At 42.0% G+C, this 13,965-nt stretch overlaps 1 protein-coding gene across 2 annotated transcripts in view; it reads left to right on the top strand.

The window, feature by feature from the left end:
• The first annotated feature begins 6,076 nt into the window (after positions 1-6,076).
• The window catches only part of LOC143837557 (angiopoietin-2-like), a 30,627-nt gene continuing 22,738 nt past the window's right edge, over positions 6,077-13,965 (top strand). For both annotated transcript variants that reach the window (XM_077337541.1, XM_077337540.1), the window contains exon 1: positions 6,077-6,586. In XM_077337541.1, coding sequence (XP_077193656.1) covers positions 6,272-6,586 — 315 coding nt within the window. In that variant the 5' untranslated portion in view covers positions 6,077-6,271. The remainder of the gene's footprint in view (positions 6,587-13,965) is intronic.

Genomic DNA, 13,965 nt, shown 5'->3' with positions numbered 1-13,965 from the left:
AATAACCACTAAGTAATGGAAAGTGAGGTTTTGTCTCTATAGGCTGAATGATCTTAATTTTTATTTTGTTCTCTTGCACTGATTCTTTTCTGGGCATTCCACTGAAGCCCGTCTATCCAGGGCATGCTTTGCCGTGTTTCTTTCACAACCTCTTTTCTTTCAAACGCTGTTCCACTAAAAATCAAGTCTTCCTCCTATAGAGGGAATACTCTCCCTCATGAATTCCACTGAGATGCTTCCCAGCCTACCTGATGAAACATTACCTGTTTCAGTCTCTTTATGACATTTCACTGAGCTTAAAAGCCGCTCGTTCATTCTGTTGGCTTATCATCTTGTCACATACCCGGGGCCATTGTCAAGCCTACATGGGCTGGACCTAGAGCTGCTTGCCTAAATATGATCCTCTTGCCTAGATGTTGAGTGTTCTTTTAGGCCAACCGGCCAGTGCTAACAGGGCTTAGATTAAGCACGTACCTTCCAAAGTCGTAATTTTACAGAACTTGAGGAGTTATAGCAAAATTATATATATCTTTAAAATTAACAAGCACTTCATCTGATTACATACTGAAAAAAGAAAATATTAAAAATGGCTTTTCCTTCTAACAAACAATAGATTTAAAAAAAAATTGAAACATTAAATGGGTTGCATTTTTTAATTAACTCTAAATTGAGTCTTTGATTACATATGGTTCATTTAAATGGTTTTGGTGAATTAAAAGGTGAACCAATAATTATCCAGGAATTCTTGTACTTTTGTCATCCTTAGTTTTAAACAGTGCTGCACATTCCTACACTGTGTAAAAGACCATTGCTCCTTGTCTATTTTACATTTTGTAAGATACTCATACTTGGCTATGCTCATTAATATCCCTGAAACACTAATGTTTTGGCCAAGTTTATCACCTTGTATTTAGAAGTCACTTGAGTAATACTTCTATCCAAAATTCGAGTAATTTAAATTAGGTTGATTCTTTTTCTGGCCTGGATTTTATAGCTTGTGTAACAAAACAAAATATAAAGACTGGCTAGAAGCCTCAGTTAAAAATACCTTCAATCCTAATTCAGTTCTGGAAGCTGCTTAATCCTTGTATCTCCTAGATCTTTGCAAATTAAACAAAAGGGAGAACAACATTAAGTTCACCTTTCTCAGTCACTGTCATGAGGAGAGGAGGGAAATTGTCTTTGCAAAATTCTCCCTTTCCCTCCTGCTGGGCCTCCACTCAGTCAGAAGCCATTTGCAGCTTCTTGTTTGTTTATTTATTTACTAGTATCAAAGCCCATTTTAAAAATGCAAAGCGGGCCTGCAAAGCGGGCTAAAAGTCAGGCAGGAGGGCGTGAGAGGGTGGCTGTGGCTCCTTTGGGCCTGCAAAGCGGGCTAAAAGGAGTGGAAAGCTCCCCCCCACTGGCAGTGACAGGGCTTTGTGGCCCGCAGAGAGGCTATAAACTCCCCCTTCCCTCCCAGCAGGAACGTACCTGTGGGCCGCAAAGCCCTGTTGCTGCTTCTCTCCTTGTGGGCAACAATGGAGGCCACAGCCACAAGGCTTCTAGCAGGCAAGGAGGGAGGGAGAGAGCTGGAGGGCCAATCAGGGTGGATCTGGACAGACAGGGCCACGGACAGTCTCCTCCCAGGAGGCTGTTTCCCAAATATATAAGGGAGCGAAATAGTATTAAGGATATTTATATAACTGTGAATGGCCATCACTCAGTTCCATAGATTCTGGACCACTTTAGTGCTGACCTATTATAGTTCAGTATTTTCTGAAATTGTGGGATTCTGGGAGATTTGGGGTGGGGAAGACAGGATTTGCGGAGAAGAAGTACAGCAGGAGTGTGGTGTCATATTCCACCCTCCAAAGCTGCCTCTGGTCTCTGTAATCTAGATACGTTGTAATTCCAGGAGAATGCTAAACCCTAACTGGAGCCTGGCAATCATAAATTACATACCCTAATGAGGCTGGGCAAAACACAGTTGGGGCTTAGCTGCATCACTGTACTTTTAATTTATTATCTTCATCCCTTTCTTTTATTGTGCCTTTTACTTCACACAATCTATCCTTTTAATTAATAGCTTCCTATTAATTCAAACAACTGTGGCATTTTCAGCCCTTAATTAGAGTCACTGCACGGTTCTTCTCTACAGGCAGGGTATTTATTCATTAATTTTTGTTCTGTTGTTTTCAGGATTACAGTTCTGCATGGTAGCTACAAAGGAATTTAGGAATGCCACCACTTGACAAGTAAATGAACAGGAAACAACTTGAGGGCAGAAACCATCTTAAAAGAATGGGATAAAAAGAAAACTCCTAATTAAAGGGACAATTACAGGGCAGAGTGGGATCTAAGCTAAGTAGGATTTTCTTCTGAGCATTTGTTTATCTAAAACATTTATTAGCTGCCCCTCTGCAGGACTCAAAGCGGCTTACAACACAAATACAATTGTAATTAAAAACACAATAAAAGCAATATGGATGGAACAAAAAAGGATTAAGACACACAAAAGGCCACAATTTAAAAACTCCAGTTAGGACTGCCAATCAGTAAAAACAAAAATCAGTCCTAAATAATACTTTCTTCAGATGCCTCCTGAAGATCAAGAGTGAGGGGGCTACGCATACTTCCCCGAGGCAGTTATTGTATTTATCTATCCTATAAGTTGCCTTGAATTCCACAAGGAAGTACATATACAGCAGAATCTTGCCATCAGGTATGGGAGTACTGCTGGACTTCTTATGGGAAATGTAGCACAGGCCTTGGATTGGAGCCTGGGGAGGGGAGGGAGTTTAGCAGGGTATAATGCCCTAGAGCCCACCCTTCCACGTAGCCATTTTCTCCAGATTTTCAGGCCCCCATTTGGAGGCTGGCAACCCTAGACCACCGTTTTTTATTCCCCTTCCAGACCCAAGTGGAGTGACTGTTTTGGAGGAATAATAAAGGATTACAGTTCATGAACAACTCCGATTGTGTATATTATGCTATTTCCCCTGTTTTCCCCCAATCTCGAAAAGTGTTTGGCTTTTGCAGAGCCTAGAACATTTCCCAGGCACGTGCTGAAATGATTTAAAGTCTGGATATCCAAAATAACAATTGCTGGCTCTTGTGAGGTGGCAGATTTGCTTTTGCTGTTGCACATAAACGCTCTTGAGATCTGTGCGGGAATCTGCATTTCTGTGGGAATAGAAGAAATGTCTGTTTGTGAGGAATGATCTCACCTGGGCTGTGGACCAGGAAAAGAATTTCCAGTCTCAGAAAAGATAGTGGTAGAAATCAAACCAAGCTCCCTTCCCACTGAAATCATCATATAATATCACTCAATTCCTTATCCTAGCGTCAAACAGTTCCCAACACAACACACTGAAGCTGAAAGGGACAGGATTTTCTTATCCATCAGAAGGTGACTTGAATTCAGACATTGTGCTTGATTCAGAAGATCACACTGTCTCTGCCAAATTCCCTTGCTTTCATCCACACAATATTGGCCTGGAAGAAGCTATAAGAATGGTTTGAAGCATGATTTCAGCTAGTCCTCTACCAACAATCCATAGTCTGTGTTTCTCCATGGGGAATGTGGGTGTTACAGTAGTTCCAACCAGCAGATGAATTTGGAGGCATCTGGTAACAGTCATTGTGGAACTCAAAGCAAGAATCCTGTAGTTCAAATGCTGTTCTCTGTGCCCTGCACCAGTTGAGTTGAAAGAGAAACCTGCACGCATATCCTGCTGGGAGACTCATGCATCGGTCCAGAGTACCCCTGGCCCTTGAATTCAGATGGCATCCGGGGCTGATCCTGAGTGACTGACATAAAGTAAACTAACAAGTTCACACTGTAAAGAATACAGAAACTCGGAAAAATGCTATTTCCAGGGTATCTGTGGTCATAAACACCCATAGTGGGCTTGTGAGGGACACACAAACTTCGAAATATGTGAATTGCCCCTTATCAGAGAGCCAAGTGCCCAACAACAGTTGAGTCTATAATGACCCTTTGTTTAATAGCACTCTAATTAGTCTCTTTGCAAGCTTGATGAGCTACAAAGCTTTGTCTAAATGTATATTTGCTTGAACTGCAGTTTATTCACGTGGGGAGTCAGCACAGTTCCCTTAGAGCATATGCAGATCCTAGGCGCATTGGATCTGAGCATCTTACATGCTCCCCCAAATAAAACAGATATCCCATTTGGTACCACTCTTCTGCATCTCCTGTTCAGTGCAGGACCATAAGATTTATAGGAGCGGCAGATACACATATGGGAATCCCTAAAGCATTAATTTCCAGATTTCCTTAGTGACATGAAGAGGAAACCAATAAGAACTGAAGCAATTAGTGACTTACAAGAATATAGAGAAATGGACTGGCATAAATAAATAGAAAGAAAACAGAAAACAAAGTCCCAGTTTGGGATTCCATGGAACACAGCCATGAATATTTACTGGAACAAGTAAGCTCTGAATGACCTTTCCAGGACAGAAGAGTGTATTTTCCTGAAACAATGTTTTGTTTTGTTTTAAAACATGTTTCGGGATTTTTTTTTTTAAGACACTACTTGAGGAAAGCAGTCTGGAAAGATTGATTGCAAACACGTTTTGGGTCACATGAAAGAAAAGTTTAACCAGTTAATGAGAACCATTGAGGACCAGGATGGTGTAGTGGTTAGAGATTCAGAAGATCCAGGCTTAGATTCCTGCTCCGCCGTGGAAACTTGCTGGGTGACCTTGGCCCAGTCACACACACTCTGAACCTAGCCTACCTCACAGGGTTATTATGAGGATAAAATGGAGAAAGAACTATGTAAACTGCTTTGAGTGTGGTATAAATGAAATAATGTAAACAGGAGAGCATAGTATAGTGATTAGGACTGCAGTCTTATCCATACTTACTGGGAAGAAGGCCCATTGAAAACAATCAAGACTTACTTCCAAATAAAGAAGCATAAGATCAGGCAGTAATGGGAGGGGTTAAACCATGGTGTGGCAGCTTTGAATTAGTTCAGTCATGAGCTTTGTAGGGCAATCTTAAGCAAACTGATCCTACCTTACAGAACTGTTATGTAAGTACTGAAGTAATATTCATGAATTCCTGTGTGCTCTCCATACAGAACAAATAGGACAGTTCTATGTATATGCTTTAATTTCTCAGAAGCCCAAAGTACAAAGGAAATAAAAGATAGCCAAGAAGAACATTCTCAATTAAAAAAAATGGTTATGACTGGAAAGATGTGTGGACAATACCTACAGAACTATCAGAAGCCTTAAAAAGTTGGCCAGATGAGCCTCCAGTGGTCCAAGAACAAGGCTTCATTATCCTACACAGCTCTGCCCTTCATTGTAACATTGTTTGAGGAAGAGTGCCTGCACATGAAAGCTCACGCCTTGAACAAATCTTTGTTGGTCTTAAAGGTGCCACTGAACTCTTATTTTGTTGCACTACTTCAGACCAACACGGCTATCCAGTTGAAACTAGGTAAACCAGCATAAATTATAAAAATGATTGAAAATTGCCAAGAGATGTTATCTAAAGTTAACCAGGATGCCCAATGTATGCAGGTGCTCAAATTCTGTTTTCTTTTGGGCAGAATTTGATTGCCTAGGCACATAATTTTTAGAGGGTGATGGTGGCTAGTGGCTAGTATTTAATGCACCACACTATTCCTTGTCTATCGGTGCTAAATGTTGCTTAATTCTTTTCTAACACAATACAAAAGAACATTCCCACTTTCCCCAGGATTACTTCCCACTGCAGCCCTGCAGAGCCCTCAGTCCGGCAAGTGCTGACTTTGGGAACAGAAGCCCTTTTCTCTTCTCCCGATATCCAGTTTGCCAAATGTGTGGAGTGTGCTTGGAGGGAAGCAGAAAGACCCAGGCACAGTAGAGTGTGGAGCGCACATTCTTGGGGCTTAATTATCTCATCAGAAGTAGTGCTTGACTCAGGGAGCAAAGAGACAAAGTATCTTGAAAGGAAGCTGGGCTGAGTTCCAAAACCCTGCATGGGGCAAGAGGGGGAGGGCTCATCAAGAGGGGAGGGGACTTTGGGATAAGCAGAGGAGGTGGTGGGAGGGTTCAAAAAATGATAACCATCATAAAACTTCCTGCAGTTGTCAGGAGGACGTGAGCCAGAGATGGAGAAAGCACTGGAAGGGGATTTGGTGTGTGCAGATACAGAATTCCTGAACGGTTTGAGTCCCAGTTGGAGAACTGTGTGAAAACCGCGCACTGGCAGAGGGAGCTGCAGGTGACCCTTTGGGACTGACGTTCTGAAGACAGTGAGGGCTGAAATATGGGGCGTTGGGGTGATTTGGCACACCTCTTCTTGGCAGTGTGGGCAGTGATGGATCCAGCAGCATTAGGACTAGGATCCCACACGAAAGGGAAGGATGTACCAGAAAGGGCACAGCACCATGTGCATCATGGCTCCTGTACCTACACATTCCTGCTGCCTGAGGTTGGGAGCTGCCATCCTCCAGTTGCTGAGTACCAGGTGTCGAACTCACTCCAGAGGGATGCTCCATCCCTAGCCGAGGCCAAATGGACAGCAAAGAGGCTTCAACAGCTGGAAGGCATCTTGGAGAACAACACCCAATGGCTGCAGAAGGTAAAGCCTGGGACTTGTCTTCTAGGGGTGGGGGAATGTTTCTGGCATTCTTGGCTCAGCACTGTCATTAAGGTGGAAGAAGACCTGCAGGTAAAGGTGCCACTTTGATCCGCCAATTTGCACCCCTCCATGCCAGTGCAGAGTTTGGGAGATCTTGTATCAGTTATTTAGATGCAGGTATATAGAAAGAATGCATGTCTTGGGGAAAGTGGCAGAGCCCTCATTGGATGAGAAGATAACTTCATGAGAGCAGAGTAGTAATAGCAAACTGTATGAGATTGAAGGTATCAGGCAGTTAGCATGAATAGGTCTCAGCATGGTATAGCGTGATGGCTAATAGATTTAAGTTTGAATTTTGCTTTTGCCATCTACTCAGTGGCTTTAAGTAGGAGAGTCCTTCATATCCTCCACCCCTTATTTGCAACACAGGGATTGATCCACCTTACAGGGGTATTTTAAGTATTGCTAAATACAGGTGCTATATAAATGCTCCAAGAGTATCACAGACACACACACACAATCCTGTTAAGCAAGTTTGTAGAAGGAATGCATTTTCTTTTTTGAGCCCCTGTGTGTTTATGTATATAGCCCCTTTTGTTTTATTTAACCATTAACATCTGCAGTAGGGGAAGTAGTGGGACATGAAATAATTCATGCCATGAGAACATGCCCTATTGGTGGATGTGGTCAATGCTGAAAAATGATACTGAAATATTGTTTTTTCTGGGTGTTTTGTTTTCCTTCTCTAAAAAAATACAAAAAACAAAAGCAAGCCTGGGAAAACTTAATTGAAAAGCCAGTATGGTATAAGTAGTCAGAGTGTTTAACTAAGTCTTAAGACACAGATTCAGAGCCCTATTCTGCCATAAAGTTCACTGAGTGACTTTGAGTCAGCCATTCTCAGTCAGCATAGCCTACTTTATAGGACTGTTGTAAGAATCAAATAAAGAAGGGCTCCTTAAAGGAAAGACGGGATAATATAGCTTGGCTGGGAGATGAGGCTAAGAACAAGTGAACAGTTCACTTACTCGAACTGAATGAGTTGTTTTTGCTGAAGTTCTCTTAGCATACACATTTTTCTTAGATCTTCCTTCTCTTTGTAAGATGGTAGACTTTTTTTTCCTATTATCAGAATGAATCTTTTTCTAACCTTTTTCAAATATGCAAGCAATCAGAAAACAAGGAGCTAGCTAGGTAGATCTATTGATTGATTCCTGGAAACTGAAGTTAAACAATTCTATAAAATATAAACAGGAATAAACCACCCAAAATACTGAATGTAATTTTCATAGTCTTATTATGTTTAAAATCAGGACACTAATTGGTCAGTAGAGGAGAATACCCTTTGGAATATTCTGTCTGTATTTTTTGTTCCAAAATGAGAAGAACAATTCCCCATTTATTCTTAAAATCTCTTCTTGTTTGCCTCTTCTCCTTAAATCTTATCAGACAAATAAGTTTCATTGTCAATAACATCTTTCAGATCTGTCTCAAACTATCTTCAAAAGACAGATATTTCATATTCTACTGACAGGCAAATTCCTGCCAAAATTAACATTTCTGAATGTTTTTGAACAGGAACATATGCCAAAAACATACAAGTGGCTTTAATAATAAATCTTAAACAGACATTTTAGTGGGATGCATTTATGGTAGACATTTTAAAGGACATATTGCAGAGCAAAATACTGTATATATACTGTATCCCCCATGACATAAAAAAATAAAACAACAAACCATATATATATATATATATATATATATATATATATATATATATATATATATATATATATATATATATATATAGCAACCCACTGGGAGTGAATGATACATTTTGTGAAGAAACTAGCAATAAGGGTGATACATTAATATTAAATCCTGGGGAAAGCGGGAATAAGCTTTTACATTGTGTCATAAAAATTAAACAACATCTAGCACAGTTACACCTTGCTAAGTCCATGGAAGTCAATGTGCTTAAAAGGGTGTAACTCTGCTAAGGATGGCCCTGTGAAGTCTTACGGTGATTATAGGTCACTTTAGGAGTTCTGTATCCTGAGTAGCACATCTTAGCCCAGGCTTGTCAGAACTTGGATGAGAGTCCACCAAGGAAGACGGGCTGCTATGCAAAGAAACCTACATCTCTGCTCTGGAATGCCTTGTGGATGGTTGACAGCACATTCCTCTTTGGAATTCTGCCCAACCATCTTTCCTTGGCTGTGGTTTCTCTTCCAAGCAGGGTAACTATCCACGCTCCAGGCAACTGCTTTATCATTTTATTTACTTTATATTTGCAGTATACTAGTAATAAAGCCCGTTGCATGGTGTAATGAAACGGGTGCCAGCTCATGGTTTGGTGTGGGTCTTGTGCTTCACTTGGAAGCTGGCAACCCTAAGAAGTGCAGAACAGTCCTGACCCAAGTCAGGTTCAAGCACACCTAGGAAGTATGGAATTCCAGAACATGAGCCCACAGCTGTCTGGCAACCTTCTTTCCAGAATGTTTTCTTGACCTGGAATATGTGGATGGTTGGGTGGCTGTGGAAGCATTATACCCTTTTTGAGGCTCCACTTTCAATCCTCAAGGAATATTTCCAACCCAGGTGCAGCCTGGAGATCTCCTGGAATTACAGCTAATCTCCAGACTATAAAGATCAGCACTCCAGGCAGAAATGGCTGCTTTGGAGGGTATACAGGGCTGTTGTATAAAAGAAACATTTGAGGCCTCCTATGCAGGTTGTTGTGCCGATTAAACACTTGAGGCCTACTGCACAGAGATGTTGTGCAGATGAAAGTGGAGGCAATAGAAACCCTGCAACACCATCCAGTTTTATCTGCACAACAACCCTGAACAGTAGGCCTCTAATGTTCAGAGTGTGGGGGGGAAGAGACATGCATGGCTTGCCTGTGTCTTCCCTCCAGCAGCAAGGCTGGCCACAGCAGTATTTTAAGTGAGAAGGGGCTTTTCTGTGGGAACCCTGTGAAGCCATTGGTTAAGCAGAAAGCGAAAGCTTCCCCCCCTCAAAAGGAAAGCACACCCATGCTCACAGATTCCCCTGCATTGCTCTTGGAAATGCATCCCTTGCCTCAGTCAGGGGCTGTTAGAGACTCCCTTCACAGCAGGCCTGAAGGGAAGGGGTGTGTGTGTGTGTGTGTGTGTGAAATTCTGAGCAAGAGCAGCAATAGACCATGGGGGGGGGGTTGCTTCTGGATCCATTGGCAACCATGATCTCAAACAAGTAGCGGATGTGACTTAGGAACACACAGTACAATGACCACAGTGACTCTTCTGCCTTTTATCTCAGCTCCCACTCAATGATTAAGCAACAATTAGGCCGTTTCTCCTCAATGTGGCCGTACAAATGTGCCGCTTTAGATGCTGATCCTGTTTGTGACCAAGTTTATCATGTTAAGCAGAGGAGGACTATTGGTGGTCGGAGTGGAGGAAGCCTGATGGAAACGGAACCCAAAAAGGGTCATATTTTTGAGAATTAATCTACTAATTTTTTCCCATCATACATATTTTATAAAAGCCAGTTGTTTTATTATTTAGGAGGATTTGCATTGGTCTCTGAGAGGAAAACAGGAAACAGCATACCCTGGTTTGCAGTTTTGATCTGAGAATATTTGCCATACCAGAACTCCAACTCACTCCTTCCCCAGCATGAGAGGCATCGCTGTACGATGTGTGGCTACTGAATCAATGTGGTGCAACAGTTGCACTAGGATCAGGAGACTCAAGTTCACATCCCTGCTCTCCCAAGGAAGCTTCCTGGGTGACTCTGGGCCAGTCACACATGCACATAGCCTAACCTACCTCACAAGGTTGTTGTTGCTGGATATTGTAACTCTGCATGCAAGAGGATCTAGGAGGGGAAATTGTTATTGTTATCTTACTTGGATACACTCGGCAGCTGGCCCCACCCTCTCATTGGTTAGATGTTGAACATGTTTGGCCATTGCTTGCCTTCTGTTTAATTTTATATAGGAACTCTCTTCTTCTCTCTCTTACATGAGCTTGGAGTTCTAGCAAGTTGACATTTTTGACGTCAATCTGGTCACATTAGGTTAAACGTACCTGCATGAATTTGTCATGGGAGATGTGCTTCTGTTTTTTAAGTAAAATTTCTTTCTTATTACCATTGGAGTCGGATCATCTTTGTAATTTGTTTGAATAGCATTTCCCCCTTAACCGGGAAATGTGGAGGATCAGGGATACTGTGTAGAACTTCTGTGTTTCCAAATCAAATGATTAAAAAACAACAACAACATTTAACTCAATAGATTATGGGCCCAGAGTCTGTCAGAATCTTAGATTAAGCAGTGTTTAAAAAGAACTTGAAGTCTTTGATTAGTAGATCCCTTTATTATTTCTTTTAAAATTCTTCTTCTCAATGTAGCTGTGATAAGGATGGCTGAATCAAGCAGATAGTTGGAGATCCCAAAACATACTGCTGAAATCTATAGAATCTGACTTAAAACTTTCCATATACTTCTTGAAGCAAAAGGAACTGCTGGAATCCTAGAGGAAGAAAAACTAACAGGGAAAGGCAAGGAACTTGATTCCTGGATAATTAAAAAAAACCAGGATTGCCAAAAACATTATTATGGGATCATTGGATGACAGTGAGAATTTAATGTTTGAAAATTCCCAGACAGCAACAAAAATGCTTAAGAGCCTAGAGGCATCTTTTGAAGTTACTAGTATAAAATCACAAGGAATATGGAGTTTGCAAAACAAGGTTATATATTAGAGAAAATTGTGAAAAATATGTATCTGAACTAAGGCAAGTATTTAAAAATCTAGCAATTTGTAAGCTTAACAGTGAATGAAAGGTAAATTTTATTCTCAGGACTTTAGGGGAAGATTTTTTCTGGATCTGTGAATGCGCAGAATCCAAGCCAAAAGAAAGATCCAAAAAACTTTCAGAGGCTAAAAGAATTATGGGAAGCATTCTGAAAACAGCTTATTGAATCTGAATCATGAAAGGGTTCATTTTACATTTCTAGAAAGAATTTGAAACAGCAAGTCCCACTCAGAACAAGGGGCTAAAAACCAATTGCTGTGTTCCTTTAATTGTAACAAAATGGGCCATTTTGCAAAAGACTGTAAAGACAGTGGAGCATCTAGTCACAGCACACTGCAAAGATTTCTGTGATAAATTAATGAAAATGAGAATAGAGAAATAAAAATTGTTAATGGTGAATACACTCAACATTCAAGAAATAGGTACTAGAACTTTATGCCGTAGCACACCTCACAAAAATTTCCTAAATTGGAGATGTCCTGTAGATCAGTGGTCCCCAGTCGGTACCGGGCCACGGCTCCTCCTCGTCCTCCTCCCTGGCTGCTGCCTTGGGAGCTGCCCTGCCACTCTGCCGCCTGCTCACCATTGGTGCTCTCCGGTGGCCGCCATGGCTGGGGCTCCCCCTCGGCATGGCACTGCGCAACTGTTGCTGGCAGCGCCCCCCAGTGGGCGGCGGGAAGTCAGGGGTGCCGGCAGGAAGGCAAACGAAGCAGGGGCTCAGGCGGCGGTAGTGATGTCCCTTGGCAAAAGACTCCCCCCCCCCCCGGGCCTCAGTAAAATTGTCAAGAACCTCACCAAAGGTATTAAGGTAAAGCCATGTGACATCACTGACAAACAAATGTGAGTGCTGTAGAAGAGCAAAAGGAGTTAGCTCTGTGACAGCAGATGAAAATCCAGGACTGCATCTCTGATGTTCATTGTATACATATGAAGGCATACCAGCCTTGTGATCATTTCCACCCAGAACTGAAAAACTATCCAGACATCAGAATTAATTCACAGTGATGTCCTTGAAACATGTAACTTTGATAGACCAATGATCTGATTCAAACTGATTTGGCATTTTGTTGTATTTAGTTCTATTCAACACATGGAAACTTCATAATCTTTATGAACTGTGTTATTTGCTATAGGCTGATGCAGTATAAGGCACCTTCATGTGTAACTGCAAGGCGATTTGGATCGAGTCTATAGTACTGGTGGAGGTTTAAATATTTTTCCCCCATGCCATTTCTCCATTATTTTACTTCATTAATACCTTTCTTTTCTTCCCAGTGGGAACCGGCAGCACTAGAAATCTCCCTCCCCAATTTGAACTTATTTTTTCCCAACTGGAGCTAAGACTTGCTTGCGGGATTATGTGATGTCTGCCAGGGAAACAATGTTGGGGAGAGTTATCCTTTCTTCAGCCAGCAATGCAGCTCAACCCAAATGGTGACCTCCCCGGGCTATTCTTAAACTGCAGGTGTTCTTTAAGCACTGCCAGATCCACTGTGAGATTAAAACTTCCCGATTGCTGCAGTTGGTTTGCCGAGATGTCTTATTCCAGAAGAGGTGGGAAGGAAATGAATTCAACATGTAGCAGGCAGAGAAAAGCACCAAGTGGTGAGGAGAGGTTCAGGTGTGCATGCGCCTACACAGATCCCTATTGGCAAATGCCAGATGTGTAAAGGTGTGCATGATGTGTGTACATGCACTCATTCTTCCACCGAAGGAATACGGTTTTTAGGCAAAATAAGGATGTGACCTTCCCCTTGGAGTCCTTACCCAACTTTGGCACTATAGGCTATTGAGCACTTGGTGCTGCAATGTGAATGGGATAAAATGTAGTATAAGATCCCAGTACTATAGGGCTTCCAAGCCCCCAGGGGGGTAGGAGAATCCCAGCGATGTCACATGTGCCGCCAACATGCCATGGCTATCCAGGTGCAAAAATGAATGAACTGGGTTCCAGTGAAGAGACAAAAGGAGAAGGAGGAGGAGGAGGAGGAGGAAGAGGAGAAGAAGAAGAAGAAAGTTGGTTCTTATATGCCGCTTTTCCCTACACGAAGGAGGCTCAAAACGGCTTACAGTCCCATTCCTCATTCCTCTCCCTATAGAATAGTACAGAGGCACTGGGAAGACAATGTGGCTTTCCTCAGTTTCAGTTATTCTTTAATTCTTATTTCATACCAGTCCTAACGCGTTTCACCCACTGGCTTTGTCAAGGGACTATAGAGGTTCCAAGACCCCCCCCCCCCATGTTTCCCACTGGCTGAAACCAGCTGGGGTTTAGGGTTGGAACTTTGATGACATATTTTGATGACGTTCTTAAGTCATTTCTAGTTTTAAATAGTGTTTTTCGATTTTATGGTGTGTTTCTTAGTATTGGTATCTATTTCATTGAGACTGCATATCACTTCAAGCACCATCTGTTTGACAGATGTGTTACTTGACTTTGAAATACATAAACTGCGTAAATGGCAGACGATATGGTGGCCATCTCATAGCAGAGACCTAGATTTCACAGGGCTCAAACTGGTGCCAAAATGAGAGCCAAAGTTACACTCTGGGTGGTCCAGGCACTCTTACTC

The sequence above is a fragment of the Paroedura picta genome, chromosome 5 (assembly GCF_049243985.1).
Source record: "Paroedura picta isolate Pp20150507F chromosome 5, Ppicta_v3.0, whole genome shotgun sequence".
NCBI lineage: Eukaryota > Metazoa > Chordata > Lepidosauria > Squamata > Gekkonidae > Paroedura > Paroedura picta.
This window is presented reverse-complemented; position numbering and strand designations above follow the sequence as displayed.